The sequence below is a fragment of the Manis pentadactyla genome, chromosome 11 (assembly GCF_030020395.1).
Source record: "Manis pentadactyla isolate mManPen7 chromosome 11, mManPen7.hap1, whole genome shotgun sequence".
NCBI lineage: Eukaryota > Metazoa > Chordata > Mammalia > Pholidota > Manidae > Manis > Manis pentadactyla.
In genome coordinates, this window is record NC_080029.1 from 21,925,121 (window position 1) to 21,946,234 (window position 21,114).

The window sequence follows — 21,114 nt, forward strand, 5'->3', positions numbered from 1 at the left end:
CATGAGATGTATTTCCATTAATTGATGTCTTCTTTAATTTCTCTCATGAGTGTCTTGTAGTTTTTTGGTATAGGTCTTTCACTTTCTTGGTTAGGTTTATTCCTAGGTATCTTATTCTTTTTGATGCAGTTGTAAGTGGAATTGTTTTCCTGATTTCTCTTTCCGCTAGTTCATCATTAGTATATAGGAATGTAACATATTTCTGTGTATTAATTTTGTATCCTGCAAAATTTAGATATTAGTTCAAGTAGTTTTGGGGTAGATTCTTCAGGGTTTTTTTTACATACAGTATTATGTCATCTGCCAAAAGTGACAGTTTCACTTCTTCCTTACTAATCTGGATGCCTTTTATTTTTTGTCTTGTCTGATTGCCATGGCTAGGACCTCCAGTAGTATGTTGAATAACAGTGGGGAGAGTGGGCATGCTTGTCTTGTTCCCAATCTTAGAAGAAAAGCTTTCAGCTTCTCACTGTTAAGTGTGATGTTGGCTGTGAGTTTGTCATATATGGCCTTTACTGTGTTGAGGTACTTGCCCTCTATACCCATTTCATTGAGAGATTTTATCATGAATGGATGTTGAATTTTGTCAAATGCCTTTTCAGCATCCATGGAGATGATCATGTGATTTTTGTCCTTTTTGTCGATGTAGTGGATGATGTTGATGAATTTTTGAATATTGTACCATCCTTGCAATAAAACCTTGCAATAAATCCAACATTTATCCCTGGAATAAATCCTGTTTGATCATGATGGATGATCTTTTTGATGTGTTTTTGAATTGGGTTTGCTAATATTTTGTTGACTATTTTTGCATCTATGTTCATCAGGGATATTGGTCTACAATCTTCTTTTTTTGTGTTGTCTTTGTCTGGTTTTAGTATTAGAGTGATGCTGGCCTCATAGAATGAGTCTGGAAGTAGTCCCTCCTATTCTACTTTTTTGAAAACTTTAAGGAAGATGGGTATTATATCTCCTCTAAATGTCTGAAAAAATTCATTGTTGAAGCCATCTGATCCAGGGGATTTGTCCTTAGATAGTTTTTTGATTACCAGTTTAGTTTTTTGCTGGTAATTGGTCTGTTCTGATCTTCTGTTTCTTCCTTGGTCAGTCTTGGAAGGATGTATTTTTCTAGAAAGCTGTCCATTTCTTCTAGGTTATCCAGTTTGTTAGGATTTAATTTTTCATAGTATTCTCTAATAATTGTTTGCATTTCTGTGGTGTCCGTAGTGATTTCTCCTTTCTCATTTCTTATTCTGTTTGTGTGTATAGACCCTCTTTTTTTCTTGGTAAGTCTGGGTAGGAGTTTATCTATTTTGTTTATTTTCTTAAAGAACCAGCTTCTGCTTTCACTGATTCTTTCTATTGTTTTATTCTTCTTGATTTTATTTATTTCTGCTCAAATCTTTATTATGACCCTCCTTCCATTGAGTTTGGGCCTCATTTGTTCTTCTTCTTCTAGATTGATAAATTGTGAGTTTAGACCATTCATTTGGGATTGTTCTTCCTTTTTTAAATAGGCCTGAATTGCTATATACTTTCCTCTTAGATCTCCCTTCACTGTGTCCCACAGAAGTTGGGGCGTTGAGCTTTTGTTTTCATTTGTCTCCATATATTGCTTAATTTCTGTTTTAATTTGGTCATTGATCCATTTATTTAGGAGCATGTTGTTAAGCCTCCATGTATTTGTGGGCCTTTTTGTTTTCTTTGCACAATTTAATTCTAATTTCATACCTTTGTGATCTGAGAAGTTGGTTAGTACAATTTCAATCTTTTTGTATTTATTGAAGCTCTTTTTGTATCCTAGTATGTGATCTATTCTGGAAAATGTTTCCTGTGCACTTGAGAAGAATGTGTATCCTGTTGCTTTTGGGAGAAGTGTTCTGTAGATGTCTGTTAGGTCCATCTGTTCTAATGTGTTGTTAAGTGCCTCTGTGTCCTTACTTATTTTCTGTCTGGTTGATCTGTCCTTTGGAGTGATTGATGTGTTGAAGCCTCCTAAAATGAATGTATTGCATTCTATTTCCCCCTTTAATTCTGTTAGTATTTGTTCCACATATTTGGGTGTTCCTGTGTTGAGTGCATAGATATTTATAATGGTTATATCCTCTTGTTGGACTGACCCCTTTATCATTATGTAATGTCCTTCTTTGTCTCTTGTGACTTTGTTTTGAAGTCTATTTTGTCTGATACAAGTATTGCAACTCCTGCATTTTTCTCTCTATTATTTGCATGAAATATCTTTCCCATCCCTTCACTTTATTCTGTGTATGTCTTTGGATTTGAAGTGAGTTTGTAGCCAGCATTTAGACTGGTCTTGTTTTTCTTATCCATTCAGTAGCTCTATGTCTTTTGATTGGTGCAATCAGTCCAATTACATTTAGGGTGGTTATCAGTAGATATGTACTTATTGTCAGTCAGGCTTTAGATTCATGGTTACCAAAGGCTTAAGGTTTGCTTCTTTAGCATGTAATAGTCTAACTTAACTCACTTAGTGTGCTATTTCAAACACAATCTAAGGGTTCTTTTTTTTCCGCCCTTGTTTTTATTCCTACTCCATTCTTTATATATTAGGAGTAATATTCTATACTCTTTGTGTATCCCTTGACTGACTTTTGGTATAGTTGATTTAATTTTGCATTTGCTTGGTAATTAATTGATCTACTTCTTTACTGTGATTTTATTTTCTCTGGTGAAAGGTCTTAGCCTTAGGAACCCTTCCATCTAGAGCAGTCTCTCCAAAATACATTGTAGAAATGCTTTGTGGGAGGCAAATTCCTTCAACTTTTGCTTATCTTGGAATTTTTTAATCCCTCCTTCAAATTTAAATGATAATCTTACTTGGTTGAGTATTCTTGTTTCCAGGCCCTTCTGTTTCATTGGATTAAATATATCATGCCACTCCCTTCTGGCTTATAATGTTTCTGCTAAGAAGTCTAATGATAGCCTCATGGGTTTTCCTTTGTATGTGGTCTTTTTTCTCTCTCTGGCTGTTTTTAATACTCTGTCCTTATCCTTGATGTTTGCCATTTTAATTATTATATCTCTTGGTGGTGTCCTCCTTGGGTCCCTTGTGTTGGGAGATCTGTGTACCCCCATGGCCTAAGAGACTATCTCCTTCCCTAGATTGGGAAGTTTTCAGCAATTTCCCTTCAAAGACTCTTTGTATCCCTTTTGGCCCCTGTTTACTGAGAATATTGTTTTGTTTCGATTGGTCACACAGTTCTCTTAATATTCTTTCATTCTTAAAGATTCTTTTATCTCTCTGTGGCTCAGCTTCTTCATATTCCTGTTCTGTAATTTCTATTTCATTCTATTTCACTGTCTCCTCTACCTCATCTAATCTGCTTTTAAATCCTTCCATTGTACGTTTCATTTCTGATACTGTATTTTTCAACATTTCTATCTCTTTCTTGAATTCCTGAGTTCTTGAACATTTTCTGTAGCTTTATGAGCATCTTTATGATTTTTATTTTGAAATCTTACTTAGGGAGATTGGTTATTTCAGTTTTACTTAGCTCACTTTTTGTTGTTTTGTGGGATTTATATTTGTACCAGTTTCTTTTGATTTTTCATATTTGTAATTAATAACATGTAATAATAACTTTGTGCAGGCAGCACCCTCTAGTGCCCAGAAGCTCTACCATCTGGAGCTGCTCATCCCCATGAGCAATGGCAAGGGTTGTAGGTGAGCGGTGCTTGTGCCTTCCCAGGGGAAAGACCTCTTTCATGATTTTTGGCTGCAGTGCCTGCCTCTACTGCCAGGCCAGTGGGCCGAGTGCACAGAGAGCAGCTTCTGTGCTCTGCCTGTGTAGCTGCCATATGTTGGGCCACTCTGTGTTTGGCCTGGCGCAATGGTGGGGGCAGCAGGTTTGCAAGCTGGTGCCAGCTGGGAGGAAGGAGCAGCAGGCTACGTATCACAGTGGCAGGCCTAGGGTCTTCATTGCCAGACTGGTGGATATAGTGCCTGATGCTCCCAAAAGTTCCCAACCTGCTGGACTGAGTGCTCTCGGACAATTTTGTTCACTTGACCTTTCTCCTAAACAGCAAGCTCGGTGCAGTCCTTGCCCATTTAGCAGCCATTTTGATTTTAGGAAGTCTCTCAGAGTGCCTGCCTTTCTTTTGTCGCAGAGTGGCCATGTATATGTACCTGTTCTCCACAAGTGGCTGGAATCTTAGTCTCTCCAAGTATTCTACTTGTCTTAGCTTTCCAATACCACTAATCTCCAGAGCACCATGTAATGTAGGTTTGTGCTCCCAGAGCAGATCTCTAGGCCTGGGTGTTCAGCAGTCTTAGACCTTCATGCCCTCCCCTCTCTGTTTCTTTTCCTCCTGCCCGTGAGCTTGGGTCCCGCTGGTGAGCTTGGGTCCCACTGGATCGTGACTTTGCGACTTTACCTTTTTCAGTGAGATCTTCTCTTTTCCCCAGATTTAGGCAGTCTGTCATAGCCTTTCCTGTCGTTCTTTCAGGATTTGTTGTATTTGTTATATTTCCATATTATATGTGTTTTGCGGAGGAGGTTTCTGTCTCACTTCTCACAGCATCATCTTTAATCTGTTTCATCTTTTTATTTAAAAATTATTTTATTAAAGTAAATTGTCATTCAATATTATATTAGTTTCACATTTACATCATAGAGATTTGATAATTGTATACATTATGAAATGCTCACTATAATTACTGTACTTAACCATCTGTCACCATAAAAAGTTATAATATTATTGACTATATTCCCTATGCATTACTTTGTATCCCAATGACTTCTTTTATAATTGGAAGTTAGCACTTCTTCATCCCCTTGACTATTTTGCCCATCCTTCCACCCCCTCCCCTATACCAAACACAAGTTTATTCTCTGTGAGTTTATTTCTCTTTTGTTTTTTCTTTGTTCTGTTTTTTTAGATTCCACTTATAAGTAAAACTATATTATATTTGTCTTTCTCCATCTGATTTATTTCACCTAGCATAATATCCTCTAATTCTATCCATGTTGTTGCCAGTGGCAATATTTCATTCATTGTTTTTATTCTTTATTGTCTTTTGTCTATTATCTTTCTTTATTATTATATTACTGTCAATTTCTCCTTTTTCTCAGTTAATTTAATATTTATATATTTAGTTGCTCCTGTATTAGGTGGTCCTAATAATTACATATTTAGGCTTAGAGAGTCACAATTGTTTTATCTTTTTGCTAGATTGATCCCTTTATCATTATTTAGTGCCCTTCTTTGCCTCTTATTACAGGCTTTGTTTTGAAGTCTGTTTTTTCTGATATGTGTTGCTATCATAGCTTTTTTTCACTTACATTTACATGGAATATCTTTTCCTATACCTTCACTTTCATTGCATGTGTCTGTTTAGGCCTGACCTAAGTCTCTTGTAGTCAGTGTATAGATGGGTCTCTTTAGAAAATCCCTTCAGACACCCTATGTCTTTTGATTGGAGCATTTAGACCATTTAAATTTAGAGCAGTTACTGATAGGTGTGTACTTATTGCTGTGTTGTTAATTGTTTTCTGGTCATTCTTCTTTGTTTCTTCTCTTGCTCTTGTGATTTGATGACTTTCTTTAGTGGTGTGCTTGGATTCCCTTTTCTTTATTTTTTATGAATCTATTATATGTGTTTGGTTTGTGGTTACCATGACGTTCACTTTTGACACCCTAAGTAGTAGCAGTTTATATTAAGTTGATAGTTGCTTAAGTTCAAATGCATTCTAATAGCATTCCATTTTACTCTCTTTAGTGCCCTTTTCACTTGCATTTACATGGAATATCTTTTCCTATCCCTTCACTTTTGCTGACATATTTTACAACCTTTTATTTTTGATTCCTGTAACTAAGCTTTTGTATATAATTTATTTTACTACTTTTGTCTTTTAACCTTCATGCTAACTTTTAAGTGATTGTTCTACTACCTTTACTATTTGTTTGCTTTACCAGTGAAATTTTTTCCTTTCACAATTTTCTTTTAGATATGGCCTTTTCTTTTCCATTAAAATTTCTTATTAAGCCTACTTTAGTGGTAATGAACTCCCTTAACTTTCATTTGTCTTGGAATCTTTACCTCTCCATCAATTCTGAATGATAATCTTGCTGGATAGGATATTGGTTGTAGGCTTTTTCTTTCAGAACTTTGAATATATCATTCTATTCTCTTCTGGCCTGTGAATTAACTGCTGAAAAACCAGCTAACAGCTTTATGGGATTTCCCTTAATACATACCCAGTTGCTTTTCTCTTGATGCTTTTAAGATTGTGTGTTTATCTTTAATCTTTGCCATGTTATTATTATGTGTCTTGGTGTAGACCTCCTTGAGTTCATCTTATTTCAGGAGTTTTTGCTTCCTTGACATGGATGTCTGTTTCCTTCCTCAAGTTAGGTTAGTTTTTTAAATTATTTTGTTTAAGTAAAGTTTTTCACTTCTTTTTCTCTCTCTCTTTTCCTCTGGGTCCCTTGTAATGTGAATGTTAGAATGCTTAATGTTGTCTCAGAGGTCCCTTAACCTATCCTCATTTTTTAAAATTCTTTTTTCTTTTTGCTGTTCAGCTTGAATGCTTTCCATAACCCTGTCTTCCAGATCACTGATACTTTCTTCTGCAAATTCTAATTTGCTGTTGATGCCCTCTGGTATAGTTTTCATTTCAGTTACTGTATTCTTCAACTCTGATTGGTTCTTTTTATATTTTCTATCTCATTATTGAAATTCTCTCTGAGCCCATCCACTCTTCTCCTAAGTCCTGTGAGTATCTTTACAAAACATTATTTTGCACTCTTTTTCAGGTAGATTGCTTAACTCCACTTTGTTTAGTTCATTTTCCTAACTTCTGTCTTGTTTTATTTCGAGCATATTCCTCTGCTCTTTCATTTTGTTGATTTCCTAGTTTATTTCTATGAATTAGGTCAACAGAGACCTCTCCAATTCTTTAAGGAGTGTCTTTGTGTAGGAATGTCCCCTGTGTAGACTACATGTGCCTGGCAGATTTGGCTGGCTGGGTGGAGCTGTAGTGGGTGTGGGCTGGGCGGCCCTTGGATACATTGCCTGTTGACTTGGCTAAAGCTGAAGTGAGTATGGGTCAGGTGGCTTCAGGGTGCCCTGAACTGGGGCTGCTGTGGCAGGTTGACTGAAGTTCTAGTGGGTGTGGGCTTGGGGTCCTGGAGCAGGTATGGGCCAGGGGTTCTGGTATGCTTCAAGCTGAAGCTGCGTTGGAAGGGCAGTAGCAGCTTAAGTGAGTGTGCATCCGAAGGTCTTGGGACACTCTATGCAGGGGACACCCTGGTGGGACAGCTGGAGCTGAAGCAGGAGAGGAATGTATTTACCGTTTGAGGATTAACCACCATACTGCTTTCCATAGTGGTTGCACTGTTTCATATCCCCACCAACAGTGCATATGAGGGTTTTAATTTCTCCACATCCTGACCAACACTTACCTTCTGTTGTTTTTTTTCTTCAAAAAAAAAAAAAACCTTTAAAAGAAATAATAGCCATCCTGATGGGTGTAAGGTGGTAACTCAAGGGATCGCTTTTTTTTGAAGCAATATTTACTTTAAATAAAGAAAATTTGGTTGTCTTACCTCATTTGTCTTCCCTTAGCTTCTCTTTCTTCTCCTGTCTAAAATAGAAAAATTGATCTCTTTCCAGTGTACAAGGTTACTGTATCATATAAGATAATGTATCTGATCTGTTTCAGATAAACTATAATACTCTCTAGTGATGTAAAGCAATAATATTATGTTACATTTAATTTTTCTTTTTCACTATATGTCATTAATTAGAAATAAAATTTCTTTAGTTGAACTATGTAACTTTTTTCTGTCAGCTGCCAATCAGTTTTGGTAAGACAGTTGTACATCTTTCACTGATACCTGCTTTGGTCTATTGCATTTCTTAGCAAATGTTTACTACAGGTTGTTCCATCTCAATCAAAAGCAGTCCCAAATTCCAACCTGCTTAAACTGTTTTATCCTGTCTATATTCAAATTTTCTTCTCCCCAGATGCCTACTTTAGTCAAACATCAAAGTCGCAGAGTTAAAATTATCAGTCTAATAGAGTATGAGAAGAATTAAGAAAATACAAATGTACTTTGAGATGTGTGCCAGGGTCAGGATTTCTCTAGTGTTGTTGGGGCCTAGATGTTAATTATATCTCCCCTTGTGATTTAAATTGAACACTCTGAAGAAATGTGTATTTAAAATGTTTCATATAGTGAATGTCACTACTAATGAAACAGAAGTTAATATTTTATTTCTTCACAAAGAGATGAATGTATTTAATTAACTGAACATTATTTTCTGTACTTTGCTTAAGCTTAGTATCATGTTTCATTAAAATGTACAAGGAAACTGTATTTGTACGAAGCAGACATATCCTCATAGGATTTGTGGAAAAATAATTATTTTTAATCACTAAGAAAGATTGAGGAACCTATTATTTGGGATTATTGCCCTTAGTGTGTCTCTGCTTCATTAGGTAAAAAGAAATGATAGCATAGGTGGTCAAAATTAGTTGATAACATGAAGGTTATATTTTTAAAGAAAGTATATTAGTGACAGTTTCTATAGTGGTCCCTAATGTTTTATGTGACTAATCCCTAACTCATTAAAGGTTTGGATCAGTTTTTAAAGATTACTGTATGTTTTGCTTGTGTTAAAAAAAAATTGACTCATGGATTTTAAGTATCTATTCTACTTACAAACAATCATGACATTACAAAAGAGTTTTATAGTATAATCTCATGAATAAAGGCCTAATTTAGCTGCATGTAGGTATGTTTCAGGCCTACCCCACTTGTTTTGATTGATTTGAGTTCTTTTATTCAAGGAGATTTGCCTTAGTTCTTCTGACTGGAAAATTGATTAGTTGTCTTTGCAATATCAGTTCATAAAACACCTTAATTATACCAAAATGAATGAGTTCATCAAGACATGCAAGAATATGTCAAGCTAATTTCTCAGTAGAGGTGAGTGGGGCATGGCTTAATTGAGAATCTGAGAATTTTAGGTGAAATCCTATTAAATCCATTAATTCTTTTGTTTACTCAGAAAAGGCAAAATTTTATAACATCAGTTAGTATTTATTGGAAGAAATAGAACTTCTCTAGGTGTTTTATGGTATAGTTGCTTATAATATTGACAGGTGTGGCCCTGCATAGGCTTCCAAGAAGGAATAGCCCAGAGAGGGAAATTCACTACAGAATGAAGTAAACTTTATTTCTATGACCTTGCTGGCCAGGGGCAAAAAGCCAAATTTGCAAGTATTTGTTCATGCCTGAGTTCTACCTTCCAAATCTCTCTACATTATGTTTAATTTGCCCCCAAAATCTATCTCAAGAGAGTGCTGAGCATTAGGTTTTGCAGCCTAGGTAGAATAGGAGAATATGTTAGAAGGAGAGTGGATAGGGGCTGGCTGATTTTGGATCATACACAGCAGTGCCAGTAATCAGGTTTCCTTTTAGTTGAAAAGTAGGACCTTGCCTTTTTTTTTTTATTTCCATAGTCCTGAGCCTGAGCCTAGCCTTGTGTACATAGTTTGCACTCTGTAAATGCTGGTTGAATTTATGTTAATCCTAATATCAATTTTATAAATCATAGCCTGCATTAGTAACTTATATTCAATCTGTAGTTACTTTGCAGGGATTTTTGTTTTTAAAGCTTCCTGTCCATTTTAATTTAGTTAAAAGTTAAATCACCTGTAAATGCAATTCACATGGAAACTAAAATGTTATAACATTCTGGAAAAGAGTTTAATTTCAATAAATACAAAAATTAAAAATAAAATTTTAATGTTTTTTCCTGTACTTGAATCAGCCATCTTCCTGACTGACTTATTTGCATTTCATTGTGGATACAATGTCGCTGTTCTTTCAGTGTTTTCATCTTGTCTCTGGTTTAAGGAAGTCATATTTTGGGCTGGAATTAATTTAATCGCTGTTCAGGGAGTCAGTAGTAAGATGATTAATTGAATTCTATTTCAAATGGTGTCCTACTTGAGGCCTGTTTGTTATTTATTAGCTTTGGTGTCACTGCTTTTGTCCTTGTAAAGAACTGAGCTTTAGATGCCTATGCTTTAAACATCCTTTTTGTTTCAGGGTATCATTTAATACATTCAGACAATTACTACTTTTCACTTACTGGATCTCTAGGAACTGTATTGTGAAGCAGATCTTTCTCTTGTGGTTTTTGTGTTTTCATGTGAGAAATACTGTCATTGAGAGCTGTGTTTCTAATCAAGGATTTTTAAATAAAACACTTATGCTTAAATGAACTTGTCAATAATGCCAAGATAGAAAACTCTGAATCTCTATGATAATCAAAAATTTTAATTATTCTTTATTTTTGGTAAAATGAGTATAATACCAACACCCACATAATTTTATGGTATATACATAAAATGTGTGTGTATATACAACTGTTGTATCATATATTTGATGTATCTAAAACACACAGGCTAGCTATTGCAAACATTACAATAAAAATGTATAGTTAATTTTTTTTCATCCCAGAATTTAGAAGGAACTTTCTCAGGTATTATCAAACGATTTGGGGAAATTAAACAAATGAAACAAGTGGCTTTTTCTCCTCACCAATTTTTCATTTGTAAAAAGAGACTTTGCAAAAGAGATTGCATTTCCATTTGGCATCCCCTAATTTGGGCTCACTCTTTTCAAATATTACAGAATCAAATTATTTTGAAATATCAGGAAAGGCTTTATTTGTGAATGTCTGTAACAGGTGCCTTGTTGAGCAGGTTCTCTTGTTAACCTTTTTCCTCTTCCCCCTTCTCCCCCCGAGCCTGTCTGCCCCCCAACGCTGACGTTGTGGCCACTTGCATCATGACAGAAGCGTCGACAGGCAACCGAGGGCAGGAGCGCTGGGCACACCCGTGCCGTAGTGGTGTGGGCTGTTTGCGTTCTGGGATTGCCTGGCTCGGACATTCACTTTTCTCTCTCCCTCGGTTTCTGTCTCTCCCCCATCGCTTTCTCTCTTTCCCTTTTTTCAGTAGCAGTTGCTGAATCACCTTCTTTTCGTTTCCTTTGTCGCTGCCTCGTGTTGTTAGGTAAGGGCGCTTTTCTTTTGGACAAAGAATCGGTGTTGGAAAACATTATGTAATCCGATAAGGATACCGAGGAATGAAATGTAATATAGATTAGGTAGCATAAATCAGGAAGAGAGGCAGTATTTGAAATAAAGAAGAAACGATTCCTCATATATATCACATTTATTCAAAATAACTGCTCCATGTCTGTTGCTCTACTCAAGACTGCATGGTCCTGTGGTCGGTAGAAGGTAGAACCACGCTGGCATATTGACCTTCATGTCTCAGCAGCTTGGGGATGTGTTTGTTTATTGCACTGAATGGAGACATATCTGTATTTTCTCCAGTAAGACTGACAAATGGTTTTTTTTTTTTTTTTTAGCCTCGTAAATGCCAGTGGTTGGTTCTTATCTATTATAAGCCAGCTCCGTTGAAATTGATCACTGAAATTGAATTCAGATGAGAGAAGAAGAATTGGTCCTAAAAGTCCATTCCTGCTTTAAAAATATCATCTTCAATTTTTTTCAGTGTTGCTATACTATTTTAATATCCTAGGGTTAGCATAATGTCCTTTGGTGATTAATCTTTCTTGAGCACATTATCTGATCATGTTATTCCCTTGATGAAAAACTTTTAAAACCTTACTCTAGATTTCAGCATCCCCTCAACCTGATTTCTGACCTCACTTTCCAATCTCTGTAGGTCTCTTGAACTATTGCTCTTCATGAACAGCTGCCGGTGGCCCCCGCTTTGGCTCTTGCCCATATGTTATGCCACCATCTCTAGGGTTGTTACTTTTGAGTCTTTGAAGTCTAGCTGTTTTCACGTTACCCTTAAAGGTTTCCACATGAAGTACATAATACTGTAGATGAAAATGTTTATTTAAAATGTGTATTATTCAAAGTACCCTGGCTTATTTGAGGCTATTTGGCTTATTGAAATGTTTACTAAGGCGCCCAATCTTTTGTGTGCACTGGCTGTCAAGTAAAAGTAGAGGAAGATTGTATTATACTGTTTAGTTATATCAGTGAAAAAATAATCATTGTTGCCAGCTACATGGTAGTCTACTTTTTGTCCCTTAACCCCTCATGGGAAATGTTTTAGATATAGGCTCAGCAATTCTTCTTTGTGAATATGGAAGTAGGAAGAGGGTGGGTGGAAAGCTTTTTATATACACTAGACAGAGCTGATTTCTTCTATAAATTTGCTCCATTATTCTCCTACCTTGTATGATTGTCCTACTTTTGAAATTTGAAGTTGATAAATATCCTTTTGTAATTGACATGTAAAATTATGATTTTAGATGTTCATCACTTAAAGCTAGAATTTATGGTGGATCCTATCCACACTGCTCTTTTAATTGAATGTCTCTTTTTCATTTTCTATTTTCACTTTAATGCCATATTCATATGAGTAGGCTGTTTTTAGTTTTCTTAGAATTTGAATGCAACACTGCAACAATTAATAAGGGAGCCAATGGGAGCCAAAGCTAATCATTTTAAAGGGAGAGAGTTCTTTTCTATTATCTTCAAAATGCATTGTTTTACAGGCACTATATTTATAACTTTTAAAATTAATGACTCATTTTGGGCCTTATTATCTTCTTTTCCTTTCTGTCTGTTCTTCAGCCATTTTACTACTGGGAAGAAAATAATTAACCCAATAATAGGCCCAAGACAGCTTTCCTTAGGAGGGTCTGCTTGCAAAGTAGGCCCTATTCTGGCATCTGCAAACTCAAATGATAGTCAGTTCTCCACACTAACATGAAACTTTCCCTAAATGATAAGAGATAGCTCACTGTGGCTTGATCTTTTGTAGAAATAATGTGCAAATTACACTGAACACCCGCTTTCGTTCTGGGAGTCTGAAATTTTGGTACATGTTAGTCAGACAGTGCCTAAGTGACTAGCCCCTGATTACATTTTGGACACTGAGTCTCTAATGAGCTTCCCTGGTAGATAACACTTCACCAGTGTCAGAATTCTCTGCTGGAGGAATTGAGCACATTCTGGGTGGCTTCACTGGGAGAAGACTCTAGGAAGCTTGCATCTTGTTTCCACTGGACTTAACCCCATGTCCTTTTCATTTTGTAGACTTTGCCTCGTATCTTCATTCTGATATATCTTAGCATAAGGGTGATTATATGCTGAATCCTAGAAATCCTTCTAGCTGTCACTAAGTTTGAGACCCTAAGCACAACTGTCTATCAACATTCTTTCCCACCTGAAGAAGGAAAGAACAAGAGAAGTTAAGTGGAATTCAAATGTGTGAAGTTTTGGATTAAGTTGGAGCTTTTGTAAACTCTTGGTGATGTGGCGTGAAGGGGATCAGAACATGCCACCCCACATACGCCGCTTTGGCATATTGATTATTTTGAGCTGAAGGCACTTGAGAAACAGTGAATGCAGGAAGGGCTCGCTGACCAACTATTTCTTACCTGAAAGTGGGTCATATTTCCCATGAGGAAGGTGCCCTCCCTGTACCAGGAAGATAATTCTTAACATTGGAGACTGGAAGGTGACACCCAGATAGATCTTTACAAACAAACCTAAATAAACCTTATCTTCCATTATTTTCCCACATATATTTCCCAGTCACTTTCCCTCAATTTACCACCTCTAGGAGCTTATTAAATCCCTTATTTGTCACGTCATTTCTCCTTAAATTCTTTGTAAAAGGTATATAAGTTCTTGGTCCTAACCTCTTCTTTGGGTCTTAATTTTTCCTACAAAGCATCCTATGTATATAGAAAAATAAAAATCTGTATGCTTTCTCCTGTGAATCTGTCTTAGGTCAAATTCTTAGGCCCAGGCACAGAACCTTAAACATTCCTTTTAGAAACCTAAAAATTTTTCCTCCCTTATAACTGGAAAGAATTCTTGGTAAAAAGGACATTTTGATGTTTTTGGATTGTTCCTATCTTCGAACAGTACTTATATAGTAAGAAATAGATAATGGCCTTAATTAAGTGATATGAAGTGTAACCATCCTGCTTTAGTGGCTGAGATAATTTTACACTATTTAAATATGAAAAGTTCTTCAGGGTTGAAGATTCCTGCAGGGATGTGTGGTAGTAATAATGGAATTGAAAATCATCATAATGGAATAAATAAAATTGCTTTTCACTTAGCATTTCATGTAGTCCAAAGGAAGATACTAATATTCACTATATGTGCCTACCCTGAAAGCGCTTATCAATACATTAATGATGTATTTGTATACATGTGTGCTTTCTATGTATATATATGTGTGTATGTTTGTGTGAGAATGTTATGAGGGTTTTGTAATACAATCTTTTGATGGAGGAGATGTTATTACAATTAGATTATTCTGATTGGTTACTTGAGGAAGATGGATTAAAGAAGATGTCAAAATAAAGGGTGAATAGGATCTGCTGAGGAATGACTGAAAGAAAGAATTCTGTAACAAGCTGAACCTAAAGCATCATACGGACAGACTAATGGGGGTGAGACAGTAGCAACCATTCCCAGACTCAGGGCAGTTGGAGGCAGTATTTATCCTGTTGAAATTCAAGCCTAGTGTCCCATCAGTAGTGAGACCCACAATTATTTACATTACGAATCATATCCTTTGCTGTTCATTTACAGTTAGATACCCAATCAATGACATTTTGTTGTCAGGCATTCTTCTAAGTGAATCATTCTGTGTAACATGTTAATATGAATGTGCAATTTTTAAACGTGAGAACAAAGGAATTTATGTGCCTAAGCTATGGGCTGCACATATTAATCCTGTGCCTATTCTTGTTGTTCTGTAATTAGAGAAGGATAAATACTGCTGGACTTACATTTTGCTCTGGGTTCAAAAGAGTTGCTGGTGTAAGTCAAAGAGTTTTATATGCTTTTGGGTCCATTTTAAGTTTGAGACTAATTATAACCTTATTTCTGTTTGTCACCTTTTAATCATGTATCTCTTGCTCATTTTCTCTTTTCCTATAGCAGTTATTTCAGACTTCCTCATTATATAAATACATGGTTCCACCCCCATTTCTGTCCTCAGCAGAGAGCGCCTTTACTGCCATTTTAGTATGACTGTCTTTTGTTAGGAGTTGGGAATCGGATAAATTCACTTTTTGACATGCCATAACATTAAGATGCTTGTGGGATTACCAAGTGTAGAAACTCATTATACCAAGTGTAGAAAATGAGTCTGGCTTCTGAATTAGGAATCACTTACATCTCTGCCTACATACATACTTAGGTACCTATCAAATATATTTTGTAGATGGGATGATGCTTATTACTAAAATCCTGTCCAGTTGGTATATTTAAAAGTGAAATAGTAGAAGGGATCTAGGAAAGGAGATTATGAAAGAACAGCACCTAAAAGAAGAACTAGTGAAGAGTAGTTTTATAATAGGGAAGAAGAAGAGGCAATTGAAACATCACCTGCTACAAGGAAACCAGCGAAGATCTTTAGAGTCCATTGTATTTGTCAGTAGGTGATCATTGTGGATCTTGATGAGAGCTCTTTTAATTGCATGGTAAGGATGAAAAACAGATCTAGTGAATTGAGAAGAGCATTGGAAACAAGATTGTGGGGCATCAAGTATGGACTGCTCTTCCCTGGAGTTTGGCTTAAAAGGAAGAATGCAGGGTGCTGGCTAGAAGATCATGTTGTATTGATAAAGTTTTTTTTGTTTATTTCATTTAAAATAGTTGTTACTGTGATTTTTAAGATGGGAAAAGTAGAGAAGAATGATCCAGTAGGGAAAATGAGGTTCAAGATCTGGAAGAGTAGGCTTGTCTTGGTGTAATGAAGCCCTTGGATGTGGAAGGAAATAGCAAAAAATGGGCTAAGTCGTCTAAGAAAGAAAGATCCCTTTTTCTCAGAGGCTGGAGAGGGAGATCAGTCATTGGTAAGTTTCAGAATGGTACACTTAGGAAATTTTGGGCATGTCCTGCCTAATAGCCTCAATATCATTTCTCAAGGAGGAACTATGTCACATACTAGGAGTGAGCGAAAAGATAATAGGTTCAGTGGCAGGTGTGATGGCAGGGAGGTGAAGTCCCAGGGCACAGTACCTTTGAAAACTGAAATCAGTCAAAGGGAGAAATAAAGTTTAAAACCCGTTTATTGCTTACAAGCAGTCATCCCATGTCTCTCTCCTGCTGCACCAGAAGTGAGCGAATACTCTCCCCAACCTCTCTGGTCCAGATAAGCCCTCGCTTGCCATATAACTACCCATTGATATAGATAGAGATGGACTGCTTCTCTCCACCTCTTGGAAACACCTGTTGATATGGAGATGCCCTAAAGCGAGGTGAGAGATTCTGGAAACATTGCGATTTTACCCACAGAAGGACAGTTTGGAATGGCCACTGTGTGGCTAGGGTAGAGTCATGCCAAAGAACTGGATACTAAGGAGTTGGCTCTCAATGTGCCATCACATCAACTGATATACCTGTGTGATTTTCCCTGTAGGACTCATAACCTGATGTAGGAAACAGGAAATTTTTTAGTTCCCTAGAACTGGTGGTTTTGCTGTTCAAGTTCAGCAGATGGACAGGTTGAAAAAGAGTTTGAGATGTGAGCAAGAGAGTGGCTAAAGTGAAAAGTAAGGAAGTTAGGTTAAGGAGCCTGGATTAAAAGCCAGCAAAAGGAATGTCAAGGGAAAGGTCATCTTCTTGAAAATGAAGAGCAGATGTGTCAGAAGAAAGGGAGTGAAGGAACTGGGCAGATGGATAGATAAAGCCAGAGGCCTGAGGAGGGTGGGGATAGGATGAGGGAGGGGGGGTTGGGACATACTTCTTGCTTCAAAGGTGGCAGTTCTGAAATGAAAACAAAAACAAAAACAAAACACCAAGATGAGTTGGTCACAGGGATGGTAGTACAGCCTGGGGAATATAGCCAATGATTCTGAAACATCTTCCTATGTTGACAGATAGTAACTGCACTAGTTGGGGTGAGGATTTAATAATGTGGGTAACTGTTGAACCACTGTGTTGTATACTTGAAACCAATATAAGAGTATATATAAACTATACTTCAATAAAAATAAATAGTACTGCCAAAAAAAAAAGATGGGGCTATGGGAGTGGGTGACTGAAGAAGCATGGAGTTAGGGTCAAGTGCAAATCTGCAAGTTTAGTGAAGAGTTGAAAACATGGGCTGTGGAGTCAGACTTTCTGGGTCTGAATCCCGTGCCCTCACTTACTAGGATCTTGGGCAAGTTCCATGCATTGGTAAACTATCACTAAAATGGACATAATAATAGTGCCTTACTTTATTTAGTTTATTGCTTTATTTACTTTTGTAGTAGACTGAATGAGGTAATCAATATAAAGCAGTTGCTCAATCCCTTGCACAACTCAAGTGCTCAATACACTTCAGATATAGTCATAATAAATATAATAATAATAATTATTATTGCTAGCTCCTTCTTATTTAGATCTTACCTCAAATATCAGCTCCTAAGAGAGACCCTCCCAAGCCACACTGTAGAATGTAGGCACTTCAGGTAATTGTCCATCACATTTTAGCACCTAGCAATATCCACTGCTGTAATCTAGCTGTTAGTATATCTCCTCAGATTATCAGCTTTGGTGCAGAAGCCAGGTCTTGTTAACCTTTCTGTAAACTATGTGCCTAACACATAGGAAGTACTACCGTTCTCCCAAGTGTTTGTTGGGGGAAAAAAACCTCTGTGTTGATGTAGAAACCACTTGAATGCTGTTTGTTATTAAAGTTGATTTCTAGCATAGTGGTAAATCTTTTGGATAAGGGTGAAAGTGTAAATCACCATCACTGGGGTTTTCTGATCTCATTTTAGAATTTTCAACCCAAACAAGCACACAGTTCTCAATTTACTGTTTTGTTTGGGTGGATAAAGACATTACTCATCTCTTCCAGGCAGCACTGAATTTAGCAAACTGACCAAATGCATACCTGTTGCCTAGAAAAATGAAGCTTGTTTTCAAGGGATTATTGATATTTTTTTACTATAATGTCAAGCGATTGCTTTAATCATGAGGGAAATTATACTTAACTTTATTTGAGCCACAGTGCAGGGATAATGGAATCTGTAACTGAACATTCTGCTGTTAGAACTAGAGAGAGCTGGAAAATGTTTCCAGTCTCCATTTGTAGGTAGCCTAGTACAATGTAGATGATACTTACTGTTTGTCTGGCTCACAGTCCCATCTTAGCTTCCTTCGCACACGACCTTTTCATGTTACCTCATGTATTTGGAAACAGAGGTTAAGGAGGAGTGGCCTATGCGACCTTTTGTAAGCACTTACTTCTGAATTTGTCCCTCCCTTCCAAAGTTTTACAAGAATGGCTTAATGTGAATGATTATTGCATTATTTTATTTGTATTAAATATTATCTAAAAGCAATATTCTCTTATTTTTGAAGTTAAAAATACAAATTTACCCATTCTTCTCAAATTAAAAATATGTATGAATCATGATGAGTTAGTATAACTTCCAAATATATTATTGACCAACTCTGTTTTAGGGAAGCTAGATTTTAGGCGTTCAGGTTCTCTTCTTGAATAGATAAGTATTCCAGATAAATTTAAGGTTGTTTAAAATTGTATCCTGCAGTGATTCATCTAATTAGCTTGAGATAAGTTCACCAACTTATAAGAGTATGTTGATTTAATTGGAAATAACCTACCTATAAATGCTTTATTGAAAACCTTTTAAATGGTCTTTCAAATATAGTGGTTATCTGTACTGATGTTTCTATAACATCGATGATCATTTTTTTGTTACAGATTTTTATTTTATTGTAACAGAACTTTAGGTGCTACCAGAAAGTGAAATATTACATGTAATTGTTGTGATAATCTGACAAATTTTAAAACATTGATATGTCTTTGGTTGTCTTACTAAAGTAATGCACACTGTTTTCTCATCAATAAGACCCTCTATTTTTAGTGACAGTCAATTGGAAAATATATATTTTCCCTTTTTGGATAATGAAATAGTTGAAAAAAGAAGAAGTATTTCTATAAAGAATTATTCCCAACTAATGTGACTATGAAATATATGGAAAAGGACTCATATTTTCTAGGTTGATTGCTAATGAAACTTAAAACAGATGAGTCCCATTTCAGTGATATTATTCTTGTTTGATGATATATATCCAGTTTTGACAGTATTTTTCTAATATTTCACATGCTTTATTCTTAGAATTTAACACTTGAATTGGAGAACAAAGAAAAACAGCAGCTACAGATGTTGGATCAGCTTAAGGAGATCCAGAATCACTTTGAGACATGTGAGGCCAAGCGTCAGAGTGCTGACCTCCAGATCTCGGAACTGACTCACCATGCTGAGGATGCAACCAAGCAGGCTGAGCAGTACCTCGTGGAGCTCCAGCAGTCAGAGGCCCTGAGACAGGAGGCAGAGAAGAGGAGAGAAGAGCTGAAACTGAAAGCTCAGGAGGCCATTAGGCAGTGGAAGCTTAAGCATAAGAAGGTAGAGCGAGCATTGGAGAAACAATCTGAAACTCTTGATCAACTGACAGACCAGAATAATAAGGTATAAAAGCCATATTCCTAAGGAGTGGTTTTTGCTGTGACCAACCATTCATTCATCTGCTCTTTGAACAAACACTTGAGTGTTAATGCCGTGCATATAATCTATCAAGATGTCCTTGATAGAAGAGTCTTTATGTCTTGGCAAGTTCAAGGTAAAATGTAACTTAGTTTTTTATGTTTTTAAAGCCTTTTGAATAGGTTAATATTCTCTGGCTTTTCACGGTTGTCCCTTAAAGTAGATCCACACCCCCTTCCAGTTTAGTTTTTAGTTCTTTAAGTTGAAATTATTCTTTAATACTCAAATGGAAGAAAATCACAAAATCTTAACATCACATCCCCCAATGCATATATTTTAAGTCTCATTTGCTCATATATTTTTACTTAGAAATTGGTTAGAAAGAAGCATTTAAAAAGACAATGGTACTACTGGACCATTTTCTGGCAGCAACTATAATAGATTTAGTTGAATGATTGACATTGACAATCTCACTGACTGAACAGTATTATCAGATCACAAACCTCTTTAAGACTGCTTTTGTGCCCTTTTGATAGCAACAAAAAGCATTTCACTGATCTATGTATGTATTTCATATCATCTTTTCCTTGTATAATCAGTTACTTTAAATGGATTTTATGCTCCTGTGTTGTCTCAACTATATCTTTGGGTTGAATTAAACCCAGATGTTTATAAGATAATAAGCTGGAAAGTCATGATTGATTTTTATCCATATTCAGTCTTTGTTTATCATTTCTGCTTTGTCATTTGTCACTTGTCAAGAACTTTGAACATTTCAGAAAAATAATCATTTGGATAAGTTAACTTTCTTTCAAAAAGAAAACATGTAGTGCAATTATACTTATAAAATCAATTGTCAGCACTTAAGAGTGAAAGATGCTTATTTCAGATACACGGTCATGGAAATGATGCTTTACCTTTTATGTATGATTTTCTTGGACATACAGAAGATGGAGGAAGTGATCACTGCAGTCACTGTGGAGTGCTTTTCAATTTAACCCATCTGACACATACTGGGTGACTAGTTGCCCCAAGGTAAAGCAGTTCTAAAGCTTTCAGTCTTGAATCTGAACTTATTTGATCCTAGGAAATTGCTCTACCTTGATTATTCTGTTGTCAGCCTGGTCTGGCAACTCGTTCAGTGAGCCTGACAATTAGGGAGATAAGGGTGGTAACTAGAGAGAAGAGTGGTTGGGGGGATTGATTGATTGAGAACCATCTGGGAATTTTACTTAATTAGAGGAAATTTAGAAGGGTCCATGTCATCAGACAGTATCCTAATCCATGGTGTTGAGAGTTTTCTGGATGGAGTTTTTTAGAATATTAAAAATTGTTTAACAATCATTTCCCAGAATACTCCTGATATAATTATTTTTATCACTTAGTATTGCTAATGATAAGCAAAGAAGTGTTTTAAAGTGATTGCCACAGTTAGGGTAGTATCACAATTATCACAGCAGGCATTGTAATTTCCACTTTAAAAGCCTTTAAATTAATGCAGCCTGTCGCAGTTAGAGCAATGGTTAATCAAGGAAGAAAGGGTAACAGATATTTCAC

At 36.3% G+C, this 21,114-nt stretch overlaps 1 protein-coding gene across 6 annotated transcripts in view; it reads left to right on the forward strand.

The window, feature by feature from the left end:
* CEP128 (centrosomal protein 128) overlaps positions 1–21,114 on the forward strand; it is a 416,809-nt gene that overhangs the window by 134,967 nt on the left and 260,728 nt on the right. For all 6 annotated transcript variants that reach the window (XM_036882239.2, XM_057488248.1, XM_057488246.1 and 3 more), the window contains one exon: positions 19,192–19,542. In XM_036882239.2, the coding sequence (XP_036738134.2) occupies positions 19,192–19,542 (351 nt within the window). The remainder of the gene's footprint in view (positions 1–19,191; positions 19,543–21,114) is intronic.